Here is a 17,980-nt window from a genome sequence, read left to right as displayed (position 1 = left end):
AGGATGTTATGTTACTTCCCTGGTGCCAGGGTCAAGGATGTCACCTAGCGGTTGCAGGGCATTCTGGGGGGAAAGGATGAACAGCCAGAGGTCGTGGTCCATATCGGTACCAATGACATAGAGTTTATGGAGCTAGGAGAGTGATTAAAAAGCATGACCTCAAAGGTAGTGATCTCCAGATTACTCCCGGTGCCACGAGCTAGTGCCACAGAAATAGGAGGATAGAGCAGATTAATGCGTGGCTGGAGAGATGGTGCAGGAGGGAGGGCTTTAGATTCCTGAGGAGGTGGGACCTGTACAAGTCGAACGGATTGCACCTCAACAGAGCTTGGACCTCGTTGGCGGGGGGGGCGGCGGGGGGCGTTGCTAGTGCTGTTGGGGAGGGTTTAAACTAGCTTGGCAGGGGGATGGGAACCTCAGAATAGATTCAGTAGGAAGGGGAGTAAAGCTGGAATTAGAAAGCAAAAATATAGAAAGTGAGTTTGAAGGACAGAGAAAACAAGCAGGAAAAAAGTGTAAAAAAACAAATTTAAAAGCTCTTTGTCTAAATGAACGTAGCATTCGTAACAAAATAGATGAGGTAACGGCACAAATAGATACAAATGGATATGATCTGATAGCCATCAACACCAACGTGGTTGTAAGGTGACCAGGACTGGGAACTAAATATTCAGGGGTATTTGACAATTCGGAAGGACAGACAGAAAGGAAAAGGAGACGGGGTAACTCTGTTAATAAAGGATGGGATCAGTGCGTTAGTGAGAAATGATGTTGGCTCAGAGGATCAAGATGTTGAATCAGTTTGGGTGAAGATAAGGAATAATAAAGGGAAAAAGTCACTGGTGGGCATAGTCTATAGGCCTCCTAACAGTAGCTACACTGTTGGACTGAGTATAAATCAAGAAATAATGGTGGTTTGTAAAAAAGTAACAGCAATAATCATGGGTGATTTTCACCTTCATATTGATTGGACAAAGCAAATTGGCTAAGGTAGTCTTGAGGAGGAGTTCATAGAGTGTATCCAGGATAGTTTCTTTGAACATGACGTTGAGGAACCAACCAGGGAGCAGGCTATCTTAGATCTAGCACTGTGTAGTGAGACTGGATTAATAAATGATCTCGTAGTAAAAGATCCTCCAGGAATGTGTGACCATAGCATGGTTGAATTTCAAATTCACTTGGAGGGTGAGAAAGTTTGTTCCCAAACTAGTGTCCTAAGCTTAAATAAAGGAGACTACAAAGGTATGAGGGCAGAGTAGGCTAAAGTGGACTGGGAAAATAGACTAAAGTATGGGATGGTTGATGAGCAGTGGCAGACATTTAAGGAGATATTTCATAACTCGCAACAAAAATATATCCCAATCAGAAGGAAAGACTGTAAGAGAAGGGATAACCATCCGTGGCTAACTAAGGAAATAAGGGAGGGTATTAAATTGAAAACAAAGGCATACAATGTGGCCAAGACTAGTGGGAGGCCAGAGGATTGGGAAACTTTTAAAAGCCAGCAGAGGACGACTAAAATAATGATAAGAGAGGAAAGATAGATTATGAAAGTAAACTAGCACGAAATATAAAAACAGATAGTAAGAGTTTCTACAGGTATATAAAAAGGAAAAGAGTGGCTCAAGTAAATGTTGGGCCCCTGGAGGATGAGACTGGGGAATTAATAATGGAGAACAGGGAAATGGCAGAGACGTTGATCAAATATTTTGTATCGGTCTTCACGGTAGAAGACACTAAAACATCCCAATAGTGGATAATCAAGGGGCTATAGGTAGGGAGGAACTTAATACAATCACTATCACTAATGAAGTAGTACTCGGTAAAATAATGGGACTAAAGGCGGACAAATCCCATGGACCTGATGCCTTACATCCTAGGGTCTTAAGAGAAGTGCCTGCAGAGATAGTGGATGTATTGGTTGTAATCTACCAACATTTTCTGGATTCTGGAGTGGTCCCAGCAGATTGGAAAACTGCAAATGTAACGCCCCTATTTAAAAAAGGAGACAGACAAAAAGCAAGAAACTATAGACCAGTTAGCCTAAATCTGACATTGGGAAAATGCTGGAGTCCATTATTAAGGAAGCAGTAACGGGACATTTGGAAAAGCATGATTCAATCAAGCAGAGTCAGCATGGTTTTATGAAAGGGAAATCATGTTTGACAAATTTGCTGGAGTTCTTTGAGGATGTAAAGAGCAGAGTGGATAAGGGGGAACCAGTGGATGTGGTGTATTTGGATTTCCAGAAGGCATTCAATAAGGTGCCACATAAAAGATTACTGCACAAGATAAAAGCTCACGGGGTTGGGGGTAATATATTAGTATGGATAGAGGATTGGCTAACTAATAGAAAACAGAGAGTCATTTTCCGGTTGGCAAACAGTGACTAGTGGGGTGCTGCAGGTATCGGTGCTGGGTCCTCAACTATTTACAATCTATATTAATGACTTGGATGAAGGGACCGAGTGTAATGTAGCCAAGTTTGCTGATAATACAAAGATGGGTGGGAAAGCAAATTGTGAGGAGGACACAAAAAATCTGCAAAGGGATATAGACAGGCTAAATGAGTGGGCAAAAATTTGGCAGATGGACTATAACGTGGGAAAATGTGAGATTATCCACTTTGGCAGAAATAATAGAAAAGCAAATTATAATTTAAATGGAGAAAAATTGCCAAGTGTTGCAGTACAGCGGGACCTGGCGGGTCCTTGTGCATGAAACACAAAATGTTAGTATGCAGGTACAACAAGTAATCAGGTAGGCAAATGGAATGTTGGCCTTCATTGCAAGGGGGATAGAGTATGAAAGCAGAGAAGTCCTGCTACAACTGTACAGGGTATTGGTGAGACCACACCTGAAGTACTGCGTACAGTTTTGGTCTCTGTATTTAAAGAAGGATATATTTGCATTGGAGGCTGTTCAGAGAAGGTTCACTAGGTTGATTCCGGAGATGAGGGGGTTGACTTATCGGGATCGGTTGAGTAGGTTGGGCCTATACACATTGGAGTTCAGAAGAATGAAAGGTGATCTTATTGAAACTTGTAAGATAATGGGGGGGCTCAACAGGGTGGATGCAGAGAGGATATTTCCACATAGGGGAAACTAAAACTAGGGGACATAGTCTTAGAATAAGGGGCTGCCCATTTAAAACTGAGATGAAGAGAAATGTCTTCTCTCAGTGGGTTGTAAATCTATGGAATTCTCTGCCCCAGAGAGCTGTGGAGGCTGGGTCATTGAATATATTTAAGGCGGAGATAGACAGATTTTTGAGCAGTAAGGGAGTAAAGGGCAGGGATGTTGAGCTGAGTCCATGATCAGATCAGCCATGATCTTATTGAATGGCGGAGCAAGCTCGAGGGGCCAAATGGCCTACTCCTGTTCCTATTTCTTATGTTCTTATGTGCTTAAGTACCAATATTCAGGTAAGGCAAGGTTGGGGAGCGGGGTAGGATAATTGGACAAAGGTGGGGGAGGGGGAAGTGGGGGAGAGGGAGAGGAAGCAAGGGTAAGAGGGAAAGGAGTAAAGGAAAGAACAGATTACTATAACATCGTGACCCTTGATTCTATTTTTAGGTTTGTTGATACTTCTGTCCTTGAATTTATTTCTTCAGGAAGCAAATGGTTTTGAAATAGAAATGAATATTTTGTTGGGTTCAATTGCTTTTTTAACACACTTAGTACCATAGTGCAATTTTGCATCCAGTCCAAAGGTAAACAGGAGAATATCTGACTTGTTCCTGAGTGAACTTTTTAAAGTGAAGCTTTGGTGCTCACTTGGTTCAGTGCTCCTATTTTGTTCTGAGTTGTTGAAGATCCTTCAAAATAAGATTTTTCTCAACTTCAGCCCCGCAAAACTTAATGCGAATATATTTCCAGTCATATGGGAATTCATTATAACTAGCTGCACATTTGAAAGGAATTTCCTGCCAAGTTTATACCTCTAGCGCCATAAACAGGGAACAGGCTATCGTTCAGCATGAAATTCGAGGTGAAGTGAATATACCGCCCCTTCGCACCACATCCGCCATACTGCAGGGTGTACGGGTCATCTCCATGCTTAAGGTGTGGGTCAGCAATGATCACATCAGCCTATTAAAATAAAAATGCGGGAAATAACACGCGAAAAGTCAATGAACTATTCTGAAAACTGTGAGACATAAACAGCAAAAGTGTGTAAACAAAGACAGGGAAGGAAGAAGTACAAAAGTGAAAGTTGAAGTTTTTTCTCTGAACGAACAAGTTTTCATTAACTTGTCCTTTTAAACCAAAGTGTGTTGGTGCATGTTTGTGGAGCAGGCTCGAGGGGCCGAATGGCCTACTCCTGCTCCTATTTCTTATGTTCTTTCTTATGTTTGCAACATCCAAGATAAAGCATCATGCATTTTCCAAACCACACATGGTCTCAGAGTGGATTATTTGGATAAATGAAATAAAGAATAGATCTTTGCTGATGCTGGTATTGTACTTTTTCACAAAAGTGACTGAGGTAGAACATGTAAGTATCACGTTTAAGAATAAGTCGCAGTGTGGGTGATAGAATACGCACGAAAATAGAAAAGGATAATGCTTACGATACCATTGTTCCAGATTTTACCTTTTCGTAGGACTGGGTGGTTGGTCTCTTATAGCTGGCGTTTTGGTTCCAGGTGTTGGGCAACAGGATTTTCACATCTCGATAATAAGCTCGATGTTTGGTGGTGTTGTACAAGAAGGACGAGGCAGAAGTCACCATTTCCTAGAAGAAACACAGTTTTCACAATACATTTTACCGTTGTACTCTATATACAAAATTGGCACAATTCCTTAAGCCTGTAGAACATTACTGTAAGGGATAAATTGTAAGAGTGGCAAATAGGTGGTCAGAATTATGCTGAAGGTAGTGAACTTATCAGTATTAGGTGGGTCTGTATAATTGCCTGTGTATGTAACACTTGCTTATGTAGGTATAGCACAAATGTATTAAACTGAATCCGTAACCTCTGCAATACTTAAACAGCAAAATCAGCAGTTGTTGATCAGAAGTCTCTGAGGAAGAGATAAGGAAGCCAGTTTAGGCATCTATTATACTGTGGCAAAGTGTAAGTCATGGAACAACACCATAGAAGATGGGCAATTGCATATACCACTCAGAGAGTTTGATAAGAGTCAACAAATCAATGTAACTTCGCTGACAGAATTAGACCTATCAAGGATTTTGTAGGAGGGTAGCTCCTCTCCAAAATCTGTATAAATTGTACTTGAAACCTCATGTATTTCGGAGGTTTAGGCTGAACTTTCCCATGCATTGCTCGTAATAAAACCGGTAAACCTGAGGTTTTGTTTGTTTACTTCCGTGGTTGTTATACACTGGGTGTTGGGCGATGTGTCGATTATCTATATCAGTTAATCCACCTCGGGGAAGAAAAGCTTTCCTTTTAACCCCAACAGAAGGGCAAGGTGTCGATTAACTATATCTGTTAGTCCACCTTAGAAGGAGCAAAGCCTCCTTTGCACCCCTATATTTGGCACAGTCGGTAGGAGATAGACCCTCTGACCTGGATGATGTGAGAGCTGAATGGCAGTGAGTATGATTTTGTACCACCTGCAGCTGGAGCATTGACGGGGAAGGAGGTAATCTGTATAAAGAATTAGAAGGGGTAATCTGTAGAACAAGTTATAGCGAGCCACGGAAGGACGAAAAGCAAGGTTGGGAATAGGTGTATTGCCTGAAAAAAGAAGGAATACAACCTAAGGGGGAGAGGACCCCAGCGATCATTAGAGGAAAAATAAGGTGTATGTCCCGAAGCGTGACACGGTAGTAACACGGAGAAGTCGGTATTGATCGTGCGCAGCGCAAACAAGAAGGAATACAACCTAAAAAGGGGGTGGGACCCCAAGATGTTTAGGAAAACTGGCCAGTGAGATAAAATGAAGACCAAGGCAGGTCTCTGGAATATGGACCAAAAGGGTCCTGGGTATATATGCTAGCTGAGAAAAATTGAACATCTAATTGGGAAAAAAAGTGTTTGCAATAAAAGAAAAGGAGATTTAAATTGAATTTACAAAGGACAGCGTGTTTTTATCAAAAGATAAAAATGCGACCTTGAAAGCTGCAGCTGTTAGAAAGAGAAACAAAGATTTTTAGGAAAATGGACTGGAGGAAGATCATTAAAATACAAAACCTAATTTGAAGAAAGGAGATTTAAATTGGCTGTGAAAAAGATATTGGTTTAAATATAAAAACTTACGGAGTTAAACCTGACACAGAAGCTTTGTGCTGAGAAAGAGAAACAAAGATGTTTAACTATGGACTAGAGGAAGGTCATCAAAAAATTAAGTTAGGATTCAAAAGGGGGAAAAAAAATCTAAGTTATGCGAACTCAGTAAAGGAAGGAAAAAACTGGGAATTAGAGAGTTCTTTAAAAAGATGGAACCGGCACGGAAGTTTAGATTTTGTGCCGAGAGAAATAAAACACAAGATTTGCTCAGTGAACGGGACCGTAAAAACAAAATGCTGGAATGTGCTTGTGTGAAAATTGGATTTCAGTAAACAAAATAGCTATTAAAAATGTGCGGTCTCGTTTTAAATCAATGAAAAAATATTTGGAAAATATTTGAATTGGAAGTTTAAAGAAATTGGAGTTTAATCTAAAATGCTGGCTTTCCCGATGAGAAGGTTTTATTATGACAACTTTACTAATGATTTCTGCTATTTTAACGGATTCCTAATTTCTAAGCAAGTTTTGAAAGCACAAAGACTTGGGGAAAAATTTTCGGATGATTACGCGAAGTCACATAATGACGTCAGGCCTTCTTACAAACTTGTAAAGAAGTTAACCCTTTCCATTGACAGCTGTTTTATACTGGACATTATTAATTTGGATTTCTTAATAAAAGAAAGAAGACTCACCTGACAGACAGAGGAAATGGTAGGCTAGTCAGAATAAAAATAAAACGAAGAAAGCCTAAGTAATAATACTCGCCAACTACAGAGGACAGATAGATACTCAAACAAAACAAATTCAAGAGTTAGAAGCTAAGATAAAAAAGCTGGAAGAAATAAAGACAGGACCAGACGGATAGTGCAGTGCACAGCCATAACACCATCGCCTACGGTAATAGAGCCAATGTACCTCACGGTGGGTAAGTGCAGTCCTCAAACCCAACCTAACAGTAAACCAGACTGGGATAATGAGTGCGGAGTAGAGTGGCCCCCGGCACATGACAATGGCTAGTTATCAGTGGCACCGATACGCACTATCACCATTCCCACCAACTGACGTAGAGCCGCGCACATTACCATACAGGAGGTACCCCTCAGCCCACAGGAGAGACAAATTTTATTGACTAAGTTACCAACCCCAAAAGCAAAATAGTAGAAATACAGAATTTTGACAAAAGATTGGAGTAGAATACTGTGACTCAAAAGGCAGGCAAAAGGATAGGGGAGTATAGGGAACGGAAGTGGATTGAATACAAAAACATCTCTAGGTCTGATGACCACGACAAAAATGATGCAGCATTCTTGAAAATGTTTAAAGACGGACTAGGAGAGGTACATCAAAAGATAATTAAGTTATGATTTAAGATAGGAGATGATTACTGTTATATATGTAAACTTGTATTTACTCTGTACAGCCACCAGAGGGCTCATCCCCTGGAGTCCCAAGGGATCCCATAATCCTTTGGGAGCACAGGTATTTAAGGAGGCCTCGCAGGTTGGAGAGGCACTCTGGAGACCTGCAATAAAAGACTTAAGGTCACACTTTACTTTGAGCTCACAGTGTTCAGTCTGACTCTTTCTCCACCCATAACAATTACGATGAAACTTTGGAATGGGCAGAACATGTAGAAGATAAGGGAAAAGGCGCAGGAAGGCGAGGCCCACAACAGGCAAAGAAGGGAACACCCTTTTGAAGTATGTGGATGATATCCTTATTGCCTCCAGCACAGAACAACAACACGTACTAGCTTCAACTACAATGCTAGGAGCTATACAGAGTGCAGGATTAAAAATAAATCCTAGGAGGGTGCAGGTGGGAAGGAGCGAAGTAACATCTAGGATACATGACAGATGCCCAAGGACAGAAAGGAAGCAATTCAATCAATGCCCAGGCCAGGAATCGTGAAAGGGGTCAAGCAGGTACTAGGGCTATTCAACTACTGCAGAAATGCCGAGATCAGGAAATTGTGGTTGTAAGATTAAAAACAGCTCTCACAAGTGCTCCAGTCTTGGGATTACCTGACCAGAATAGGCCCTTCCACATCTATACCCACCACAGTAAAGATCATTACATGGGAACAGGCATAGGCCAGTGGCATAGTAATATTGGGACACATACCCAGCAAAACTTAGTAGAATTGCTTAACGCAGGAAGGCTAAAAACGGTATCTGACGTGCAAAGGGCAAGGTGGGAAGCAATGCTCTTACCCCCCGCCTCCCCCACCCCCAACGGGATGGTAACAATAAAAGACAACGGTAACAACCCTGCAGGATGGATCATTACGCAGGGAAAGGAGCATCAGTGCAGCCCAACAGGAGCAGATGAGGGAAGTAGTCAGGCTTGAGGAGACAGACATGGATCTATATGTAGATGGGTCTCAGCGCTATACGGGACACCACGGACCGGCCGTAGTAGATAGCAGCGGACCGGTCAAAAGGGAAGGAAGGTTTGAAGGGGGTCAATCAGTCAAATGGCTGAATTAGTGGCTCTCACTGAAGCTCTGAGGCTGGCCAGGGGAAACGGAGTAAACATCTATACAGACAGTCGATATACGTTTGGAGTAGTGCATGATTATATGATAGCCTGGAGCAGACGGGGATACATGACCTCAAGAGGAGGGCCGATTAAACATGAGGAGATTATTAAAAGATTAGTGGAAGCCTCCCTCCTACCCCAGGAGTGTGCGATCAACATCAACAGGGGAGTACATGGGCAGATGAAGCGGCCAAACGAGTGGCAGAGACAGGTACACTGGCCGGGGAAGCCCAAGTCGGAGCATCGAGCCTGAAGATGTAAACATGCTTAAGGTACAGGGAGAAGCCACTCCACAGGAAAAGGAGGGGTGGAAGCAAAGAGAGGCCCAACAAGTGACTGACGGGATATGGAAGGAAATGGGTAAAGATATAGAGGACCACTGTAGAAGGTGCGTGATATGCGCATAATACAACCCAGGGGGGAAAGTAAAGGTCAGAATGGGACATCAGCACCGACCGAAAGGACCCTGGGAAAACTTGCAGATAGATTTTACTGGACCGTTACCCAGCAACAAGGGGAAGACATACTGCCTAGAAGTAATAGAACAGTTTACGAAGTAGGTAGAGGTTTTCGCCACTAGAAATTGTTCAGCAGAATCTGTGGCCAGGATCCTAGCAGAAGAAATAATGCCACTACAGTAGACTTAAATCAAGGTACACACTTCACAAGGGAGATAATGAAATAGGCCTGCGCTTTACTAGGGATCAGGCAAAAATATCCCATATCAAAGAGACTGGAAAGGGATGGGTAGACAGGATACTCCGAGTACTAATGAAGCTCAAGGCAACCCCTCGTCGGACGTCAGGACTGACACCCTTTGAACTAAAAAAAAGGCAGGATACTAAAATTGGTAATGGAACTCTGTAAGCGGTTACATGATTTAAAGACACAGGCTAGAGATTAGCAAATCAAGGACTTAGAGAACGACACTAAGGAACAGAAGGTCCAAACACCCCAAATAGGCAGTCAGGTGATTACCCCAGAGAGGTCCAGGCTGGCACCCAAATGGAATTGACCCTATCAGGTAATAATGGTAGGTTATGATAGTTATAAGGTGTATCGGCAAGTGGAAACACTGGACCCAGTTAAAAAAGCATGGCCATTAACTAATCGGTGACGACCGGTAGCACAGAGGAACAGTACTGTGTTGGGGCAGACTGGGACGATTTTGTTGAGAGGCTTCAGCAAAGCTTCGTTATGAAAGAATGGCTGGGGGATGCAGTGGCCAACAAGCGAAGGGCTCATCTTTTGACCAGCTGCGGACCAAAGACTTACGCGCTGATGAAGGACTTACTAGCACCCGAAATGCCAGCGGACAAAACCGTTGAAGAACTTAGCAAATTGATCGGGGAGCACCTCAAACCGGCGAGTAGCATACATATGGCCCGACACAGATTCTACACCCACCAACGTCGTGAAGGACAGAGCACACCGGACTTCGTAGTGGACCTCCGACGTTTGGCCAGCCTTTGTAAGTTCACAGACGCCTGCAGGGAGGAGATGCTAAGGGACTTCTTTATCGAGGGCATCGGTCATGCGGGAATTTTCCGCAAATTAATTGAGACCAAGGATCTGACCTTGGAAGCGGCGGTGCTGATGGCTCAAACTTTCATGGCGGGGGAGGAAGAGACGAAAATAATATACGCGCGCAATTCTGCCTCTAACGCAGCGATGGATCAGGGAGTCAACATCATCAATGCGACTCAGAGCCCCGCAGGCAGGCAGAGGCAGTCCAATACCCCCCAGGCAGCAATAGACCCCAGAGCAGGACCTCGACTAAGACAATGACAGGCTGAGCAGACATTCACGCTATCACAGTGGACGATGCGGCCCGGGATGGGGCCATTGACCCCCACTAATAGGGTACTTAAGAGCAGTCAAAGGGACAGTCAGCGCGGAATGCCTGGCCAAAGTCCCTTTGTTCCCAACAATGGAAACTTTAACTTGTGCTGGAGGTGTGGGGGAAAACACTCAGCCAGATCTTGCAGATTTCAACAGTTTGTCTGCAGGAACTGCAATCTCAGTGGCCACTTAGCTCGAATATGCAGGAAGCCTGCAACCAGACCAATATATGAGGTGGATGGACCAGAAGAGGGTTCTTTGAGGCAGGATGACTTTTGGGGAAAATCGATGGACGCTGAGGTTCAGCGGGTCCATGCGGCGAATATTCACAGTTCATACACCAAAACGCCAACAATGATGATGATGAGGGTTTTATTAAATGGTATCCCAGTACGCATGGAGCTGAACACTGGGGCCAGCCAGTCACTCATGGGCATTCAGCAATTTGAAAAGCTATGGCCACTTAAAGCCAGTGGAGCCAAATTAGCACGTATTGAGACACAATTACGGACTTACACTAAAGAAATCATTCTGGTGCTAGGCAGTGCAATGTTGGCTGTCACACACAATGGGTTAGTGAATCGACTGCCGCTCTGGATTGTCCCGGACAATGGTCCCGCACTGTTGGGGAGGAGCTGGTTAGCCGAGATGAACTGGAAATGGGGGGATGTTCACGCAATGTCATCTGTGGAGCGAAGTTCATGCTCACAAGTCCTACAACAATTCGATTCACTATTCCAACCTGGCATCGGGACTTTCAAAGGGCCCAAGTTTCAAGCCGCGCCTAGAACGACACAGTCCCAACCTGGACGCCCGTTTTTCGCGCCACAAAGTGCGTCTAAAAAAAAGTTCCAGATTCTCCAGCTCCCTGCAGGTCGTTTGCAGCTCGGCGCAGCGCAGCAGGAGCTGTAGGGGGCGGAGCCAGGTCCCTGCGCTGAAAACAGTGCCGGGACCTCTGCATATGCGCGCTACAGTGGGCGCGCATGTGCAGTAGCTCCAGGCGCCCAAAACTGTGTGGGAGGGGCTGAAGCACGCATCCCCTAGCCCTGGCCGAATGGCCTCACTGGGGCTGCGTGAATAAGGCTCCTCCCACGGCCAGCTCCTGCTTCCTCCCGACCCGACTCGATTCCCGCTTCTCGCCCCCCGCCTCTGGACCGGACCCGACACCGACCCGACTCCCGCTTCCACCCCCCCCCCCCCCCGCCCCTGGACCAGACCCCGACACGACTCCCGCTTCCCCCCCGCCCCCGGACCGGACCGGACCCAACCCGACCCCCCGGACTGGACCCGATCCGACCTGACTCCCGCTTCCCTCCCCACCCCACCCCCCGCCTCCAGACTGGATCCGACCTGACCTCACTCCCCCTGACCTGACCTTCCTCTCCCTCCCTCCCCCCGACCCGAACCGAACCGAACCGACCGACCTCCCACCACCTCCCCGACCCGCGCTCCCCCCGACCCGACCCAACGCCACCTACCTGTAAATCTGGTGCTAGGGACGGGCCCTGCCCGAAGTCTCGGGCCCGGCCGGTTCAGCCTCCCTCCCCCTTCTCCTTTCCCCCCCCCATCTCCTTTCCCCCCCATCTCTTTTCCCCCCGCTCCTCCCCCTTCCCCTTCTCCCCCATACCTCCCCCATCCCTCCCCCTTCCCTCCCTCTGCTCCCCCCTCTCTCCCTCTACCCCCTCCTCCCCCTCCCCTCGCTGTCAGAAACACAGACACTGACAGACAGAGAATGAGACACACAGACAGACAGACAGACAGACAGAGATAGAGACACACTGGGGGGCGGGGGAGGGGGTGGGGGGCATCCCAGCACGCTGTTGGAGGGCTCCCGGTGCTGCAGTCGGTAAGTAGAAAATGTTTTATTTATTGATTTTTTAAAAAATTATTTCTTATTAATTTTTTTTGATTGATTTATTGGTTGATTTATTGATGTTTTTATCATTTATTATTGATGATGGCTCTTTATTTGTAAAACTGAAGTGTTTAATGTTTGTAAACTTCCCTTTAAACCCCCCCCCCCCATTCCCTACGCCTGATTTGTAACCTACGCCTGATTTTCTAAAGTGTAGACAAGGTTTTTTCGAGCATACAAAAATCTTCACTTACTCCATTCTAAGTTAGTTTGGAGTAAGTTTTCACTGACGAAACTTTGAAAACAGGCGTAAGTGGCCGGACACGTCCGCTTTTGGGAAAAAAATTCTGTTCCAAAGTGAAACTGTTCTAACTGACTAGAACTGGAGCAAACTAAATGGCGAGAATTCCAATTTTAAGATATTCCGTTCTACACCAGTTGCTCCTAAAAATCAGGAGCAAATCATGGCGAAACTTGGGGCCAAAGGCACTAAAGTAGTGACACACATCACCCCAGACACCAGGCCAGTGCATCACAAAGCCAAAGCGGTGCCGTATGTGATGTGGGAAAAAATCGAGAGCGAATTGGAGCGGCTGTTGAGAGAAGGCACCATCTCGCCTGTTGAATTCAGTGACTGGGCGAGCCCCATCGTTTACGTCCTAAAAGCGGATGGCTCTGTCAGGATCTGTGACGACTACAAGGCCACTACATCAATCGGGTGTCCCTACAAAATCAATACCCACTCCCGAGAGCAGAGGACCTCTTCGCCAAGCTGGCAGGCGGCAAGCTGTTCACCAAGTTGGACCTCACTTCAGCCTATATGACCCAGGAGCTGGCCGACGAATCTAAACTACTGACCACCATCACCACGCAGAAGGGACTATTCGTTTATAACAGGTGCCTGTTTGGCATTCGATCAGCGGCCGCGATTTTTCAACGAAACATGGAAAGCCTGCTTAAATCCATTCCTGGAACGATCGTATTCCAGGATGACATCCTCATCACAGGTCGAGACGCCGAGGAACACCTCCACAACCTGGAGGAGGTGCTACGCCGACTGGACCGGGTAGGCCTGCGACTCAAGAAGTCTAAATGTGTGTTCTTAGCTCCTGACGTTGAGTTTCTGGGCAGGAGGGTTGCTGCAGATGGGATTCGGCCCACCGAATCCAAAACAGAGGCGATTCGACGAGCACCCAGGCCCTGAAACACATCGGAGTTGCGTTCATTCCTGGGACTATTTTGGGAGCTTTCTGCCAAACTTGAGCACGTTGTTGAAGCCGCTACACGTGCTCCTGTGTAAGGGTTGCGATTGGTTTTGCGGGGACTGTCAGGAGCGGGCTTTAGATCGGGCGCGAAACCTAATTTGTTCAAACAAGTTGTTGACCCTGTACGACCCCTGTAAAAAATTGGTTCTGACAATCGTCCTATGGGGTTGGTGCGTGTTGCAGCAGGGCAAAGCTGAGGGTCAACTACAACCTGTGGCTTATGCCTCCAGGTCGCTCTCTCAAGCAGAACGGGGATATGGGATGGTCGAGAAGTAAGCGTTTGCCTGTGTCTATAGTGTAAAAAAAATGCATCAATACCTCTTTGGTAGGAATTTTGAATTAGAGACGGACCACAAGCCATTAATATCCCTGTTGTCAGACAGCAAGGCTGTCAATGCCAACGCATCAGCTCCCATACAGCGATGGGCTCTCACGCTGGCTGTTTATGACTACTCCATCCGGCACCGGCCCGGCATTGAAAATTGCGCTGACGCGCTCAGCAGGCTTCCACTGGCAACCACTGAGGGGGCAGCGGAGCAAAGCGCTGAGATGGTCATGGCTTTCGATGCCTTTGACAGCACAGGCTCACCCATCACAGCCCGCCAGATCAAAATCTGGACAAACAGAGATCCCCTCCTATTCCTGATTAAGAAATGTGTCCTGACTGGGGATTAGGTGCCCGCACAAGGAGCATGCCCTGAGGAGGACAGACCGTTCCACAGAAGGATGGATGAGCTCTCCATCCAAGCCAACTGCCTACTATGGGGCAGCTGGGTAGTTATGCCCCAGAAAGGCAGGGAGGCATTCATCAGGGAACTCCACAGCGAGCACCTAGGCATTGTGCTGATGAAGGCCATTGCCCGGTCACATGTTTGGTGGCCTGGAACCCTGCGTTTGCAGGTGCACGACGTGTGCCCAGCTGGGTAATGCCCCCAGGGAGGCCCCGCTCAGCCCATGGCCCTGGCCCACAAGGCCATGGTCACGCATTCATGTTGACTACATGGGCTCGTTCATGGGAAAGATGTTCCTTATTGTGGTAGATGCGTACTCGAAATGGATCGAGTGCATCATTCTGAAGTCATGCACGTCATCCACCACCGCGGAAACCTATGTGCAGTCTTTGCAACCCATGGCTTGCCGGACATCCTGGTTAGTGATAATAGCCCATGCTTCACAAGCTACAAATTCCGAGAGTTTATGTCGGGCAATGGCATCAACCAGTCAGGACTGCGCCATTCAAGCCTCCAATGGCCAGGCGGAACGTGCGGTCCAAATCATTAAGCAAGGCATGCTCTGGATTTAAGGACCCTCCCTACAATGCCGCCTATCGCGTCTCCTGCTGACCTATAGATCCCGACCGCACTCACTCTCAGGGGTCCCGCCCGCAGAGCCACTAATGAAACGGACACTCAAAGCTCGGTTGTCCCTCATTCACCCAGTCCTGACTGACATAGTTGAGGGCAAGCGCAAGTCACAAAATGAGTACCATGACTGTAATTCGAGGGGAGATGTATGGAAATAAATGATCCTGTATTCGTCCTCAATCATGCCATGGGGCCCAAATGGCTTGAGGGTACTGTAATTGACAAAAAGGGGAATAGGGTCATCGTGGTAAAACTCAACAATGGTCAGATATGCCGTAAGCATCTGGACCAAGTAAAAAAAAGGTTCAGCATCGACACAGAGGAACCTGAAGAAGACCATAAGATGGAGCTCACACCACTGCCAGTGAACGAGCAACAAGAGCTATCTGAAGAATGCACAGTCCCTGCGGTCAGTCCGGACAGGCCGGAATCACCACAGGTGACAGACACTCATGTCAGTGTCCAACAACCAGAGCCCCAACTGTGGCGCTCCACGAGGGAGCGTAGACCACCTGAAAGACTAAACCTATGATCCCAATAAGACTTTGGGGGGGGAGGTGATGTCATGTATGTAACTACAATGTAACACCACTGTATTACTGTATACACTCAACCTAGATGCACACCTTGACCACGAGGGGTGAACTTGTGGGAGACACTCCTTACCTGATCACCCAGGTATATAACGGGAGGTCCCACGCAGGGCCATGGTTTTTGGAGTCCTGTAAATAAAGAGTTAAGGTCACAGAGTGACCTTGTCCCCAGAATGTGCCTTGTGTGGTTTCATACTGTAGAGTTACGACTTTACAGAAACCTCTTGTATTTTGGATGTTTTAGGCTGAATCTTCCCGTGCATTGCTCGTAATAAAACCGGTAAACCTGAGGTTTCGTTTGTTTACTTCTGTGATCATTATACAATGGGAGTTGGGCGAAGTGTCGATTATCTATATCAGTTAATCCACCCCGGGGAAGCGAAGCCTTCCTTTTAACCCCAACAGAAAGGCGAGGTGTCGATTAATTATATCAGTTAGTCCACCTTAGAAGGAGCGAAGCCTCCTTTGTAGCCCTACAGTTACCAATTTATGTTATGAATTTTAAAACCGGAGTCTGGGAGCGGGGTTGCCAAACATCAGAGTTTCTGAGGATCCCATGACACTATTTTGAAGAAAAGCTTGGGAGGGTATTAAGGGATATGGAACCAAGGCAGATAAACGTAGTTAAATGTCAGCCATGGTTAAGTTGGTAGCACTCTTGCCTCTGAGTCAGAAGGTTCATAGTCCCACTCCAGAGACTTGAGCACAAATATCTAAGCTGACACACCAGTGCAGTACTGAGGGAGTATTGCATTGTTGGAGGTGCCGTCTTTTGGATAAGACATTAAACCGAGGCCCCATCGGCTCTCTCAACTGGACGTGAAAGATCCCATGACACTATTTTGAAGGAGAGCAGGGGAGTTATCCCTGGTGTCCTGGCCAATATTTATCTCTCAAATCAACGTAACAAAAACAGATTATCTGGTCATTATCATATTGCTGTTTGTGACAGCTTGCTGCGTGCAACTTGGCTGACGTGTTTCCGACATTACAACAGTGACTACACTTCAAAATTACTTCATTGGCTGTAAAGCGCTTTGGGGCATCCTGAGGTCATGAAAGGTGCTATATAAATGCAAGTCTTTCTTTTATCTTTTTAAGATACATAGCAGCCACGATGTAATTGAATGGCGTAACAACTCGAGGGGCTGAATGGCCGACTCCTGTTCCTGTTTTCCTACAGACACAGCCACAAAAGAAAACTTGTGGGGAATATCACATTGTTAAAGTGCCCTTTTAATGGTTTTACCAACTACTTGCAATGACATTTATACAAATAATGAAGAACCGTGAACCGCTGCATTGGGGAATTCAGTCAATGTCTTATTTCCTACCTGGATTTTTACAATGAGCTTGGGATCTTCTGGAATCCCAGGGTTAATAGCAATGACGACATTATCATAACCGTTATTCACCAGCTTCACTTTAGAACACCTTACAACGTAGACAGAGATAAGGCACGCCAGAGATAGAGGAAATACTGTTGTGAATTTCATTATGGGAGCCGAACTGAAGCCCTCTCTGCTCCCAAAGGATCGTACTTATGAAGCGAAACTAATTTATGCTGAATTGTATTAATGGCTTTCACGTCAGCTATGAATTTATTGCTGAAATCTGAATGTGCAATAAGGAAATCATCTTCAGCAGCTAACAGATATAATTGCTAATATGTTACTCATTTTTAGATAGGTGCAATCATATTTTAACGGTGGAATCTAGCTCTATCTTTTGGAGATAAGAACATGCCAGCAAGATTTTTCATCCTATAAATGGGAAGAAAATCGAGCCCCAAGAAAATTTCCCAACCAGTAACAAGACTGACCAAACTTATCCAACACCATTTCTTCCATTATTGTTCTCTATCATTCCCTGTGTCAGCCATGGCTCAGTGGATAGCCCACTTGACCTTGGACTCAGATGGTTGTGGGTTCAAGTCTCACCCCAGGGACTTGAGCACATAAATCTAGGCTGCCACTACCAGGTGGACATAAAAGATCCCATGGCACTATTTTGAAGAAGAGCAAGGGAGGTATAACCGGTGTCCTGGCCAATGTCTATCCCTTGATCAACATAACAAAAAAAAACATGATCTGCTCATTATCACATTGCTGTTTGTGGGAGCTTGCTGTGCGCAAATTGGCTGCCATGTTTCCTGCATTACAACAGTGACTACACTCCAAAAGTACTTCATTGTAGAGTGCTTTCAGACGTCTGGTGGTTGTGAAAGGCGCTATATAAATCCAAGTCTTTCTTTTAGTCAGTATGTCCTGTTTAAATAGCAGCTGACTATAGTTACTCGGGTACAAACTGAACTTCGTTG

At 45.8% G+C, this 17,980-nt stretch overlaps 1 protein-coding gene across 1 annotated transcript in view; it reads right to left on the bottom strand.

The window, feature by feature from the left end:
* The window catches only part of LOC139268021 (calcium-activated chloride channel regulator 1-like), a 46,201-nt gene extending 28,933 nt beyond the window's left edge, over positions 1 to 17,268 (bottom strand). Inside the window, exons 1-3 of the mRNA XM_070885998.1 lie at positions 16,995 to 17,268; positions 4,598 to 4,738; positions 3,942 to 4,092 (exon numbers count right to left, since the gene is read on the bottom strand). Coding sequence (XP_070742099.1) covers positions 3,942 to 4,092; positions 4,598 to 4,738; positions 16,995 to 17,156 — 454 coding nt within the window. The 5' untranslated portion in view covers positions 17,157 to 17,268. The remainder of the gene's footprint in view (positions 1 to 3,941; positions 4,093 to 4,597; positions 4,739 to 16,994) is intronic.
* Positions 17,269 to 17,980: the final 712 nt, after the last annotated feature.

The sequence above is a fragment of the Pristiophorus japonicus genome, chromosome 8 (genome assembly GCF_044704955.1).
Source record: "Pristiophorus japonicus isolate sPriJap1 chromosome 8, sPriJap1.hap1, whole genome shotgun sequence".
Lineage (NCBI taxonomy): Eukaryota > Metazoa > Chordata > Chondrichthyes > Pristiophoridae > Pristiophorus > Pristiophorus japonicus.
This window is presented reverse-complemented; position numbering and strand designations above follow the sequence as displayed.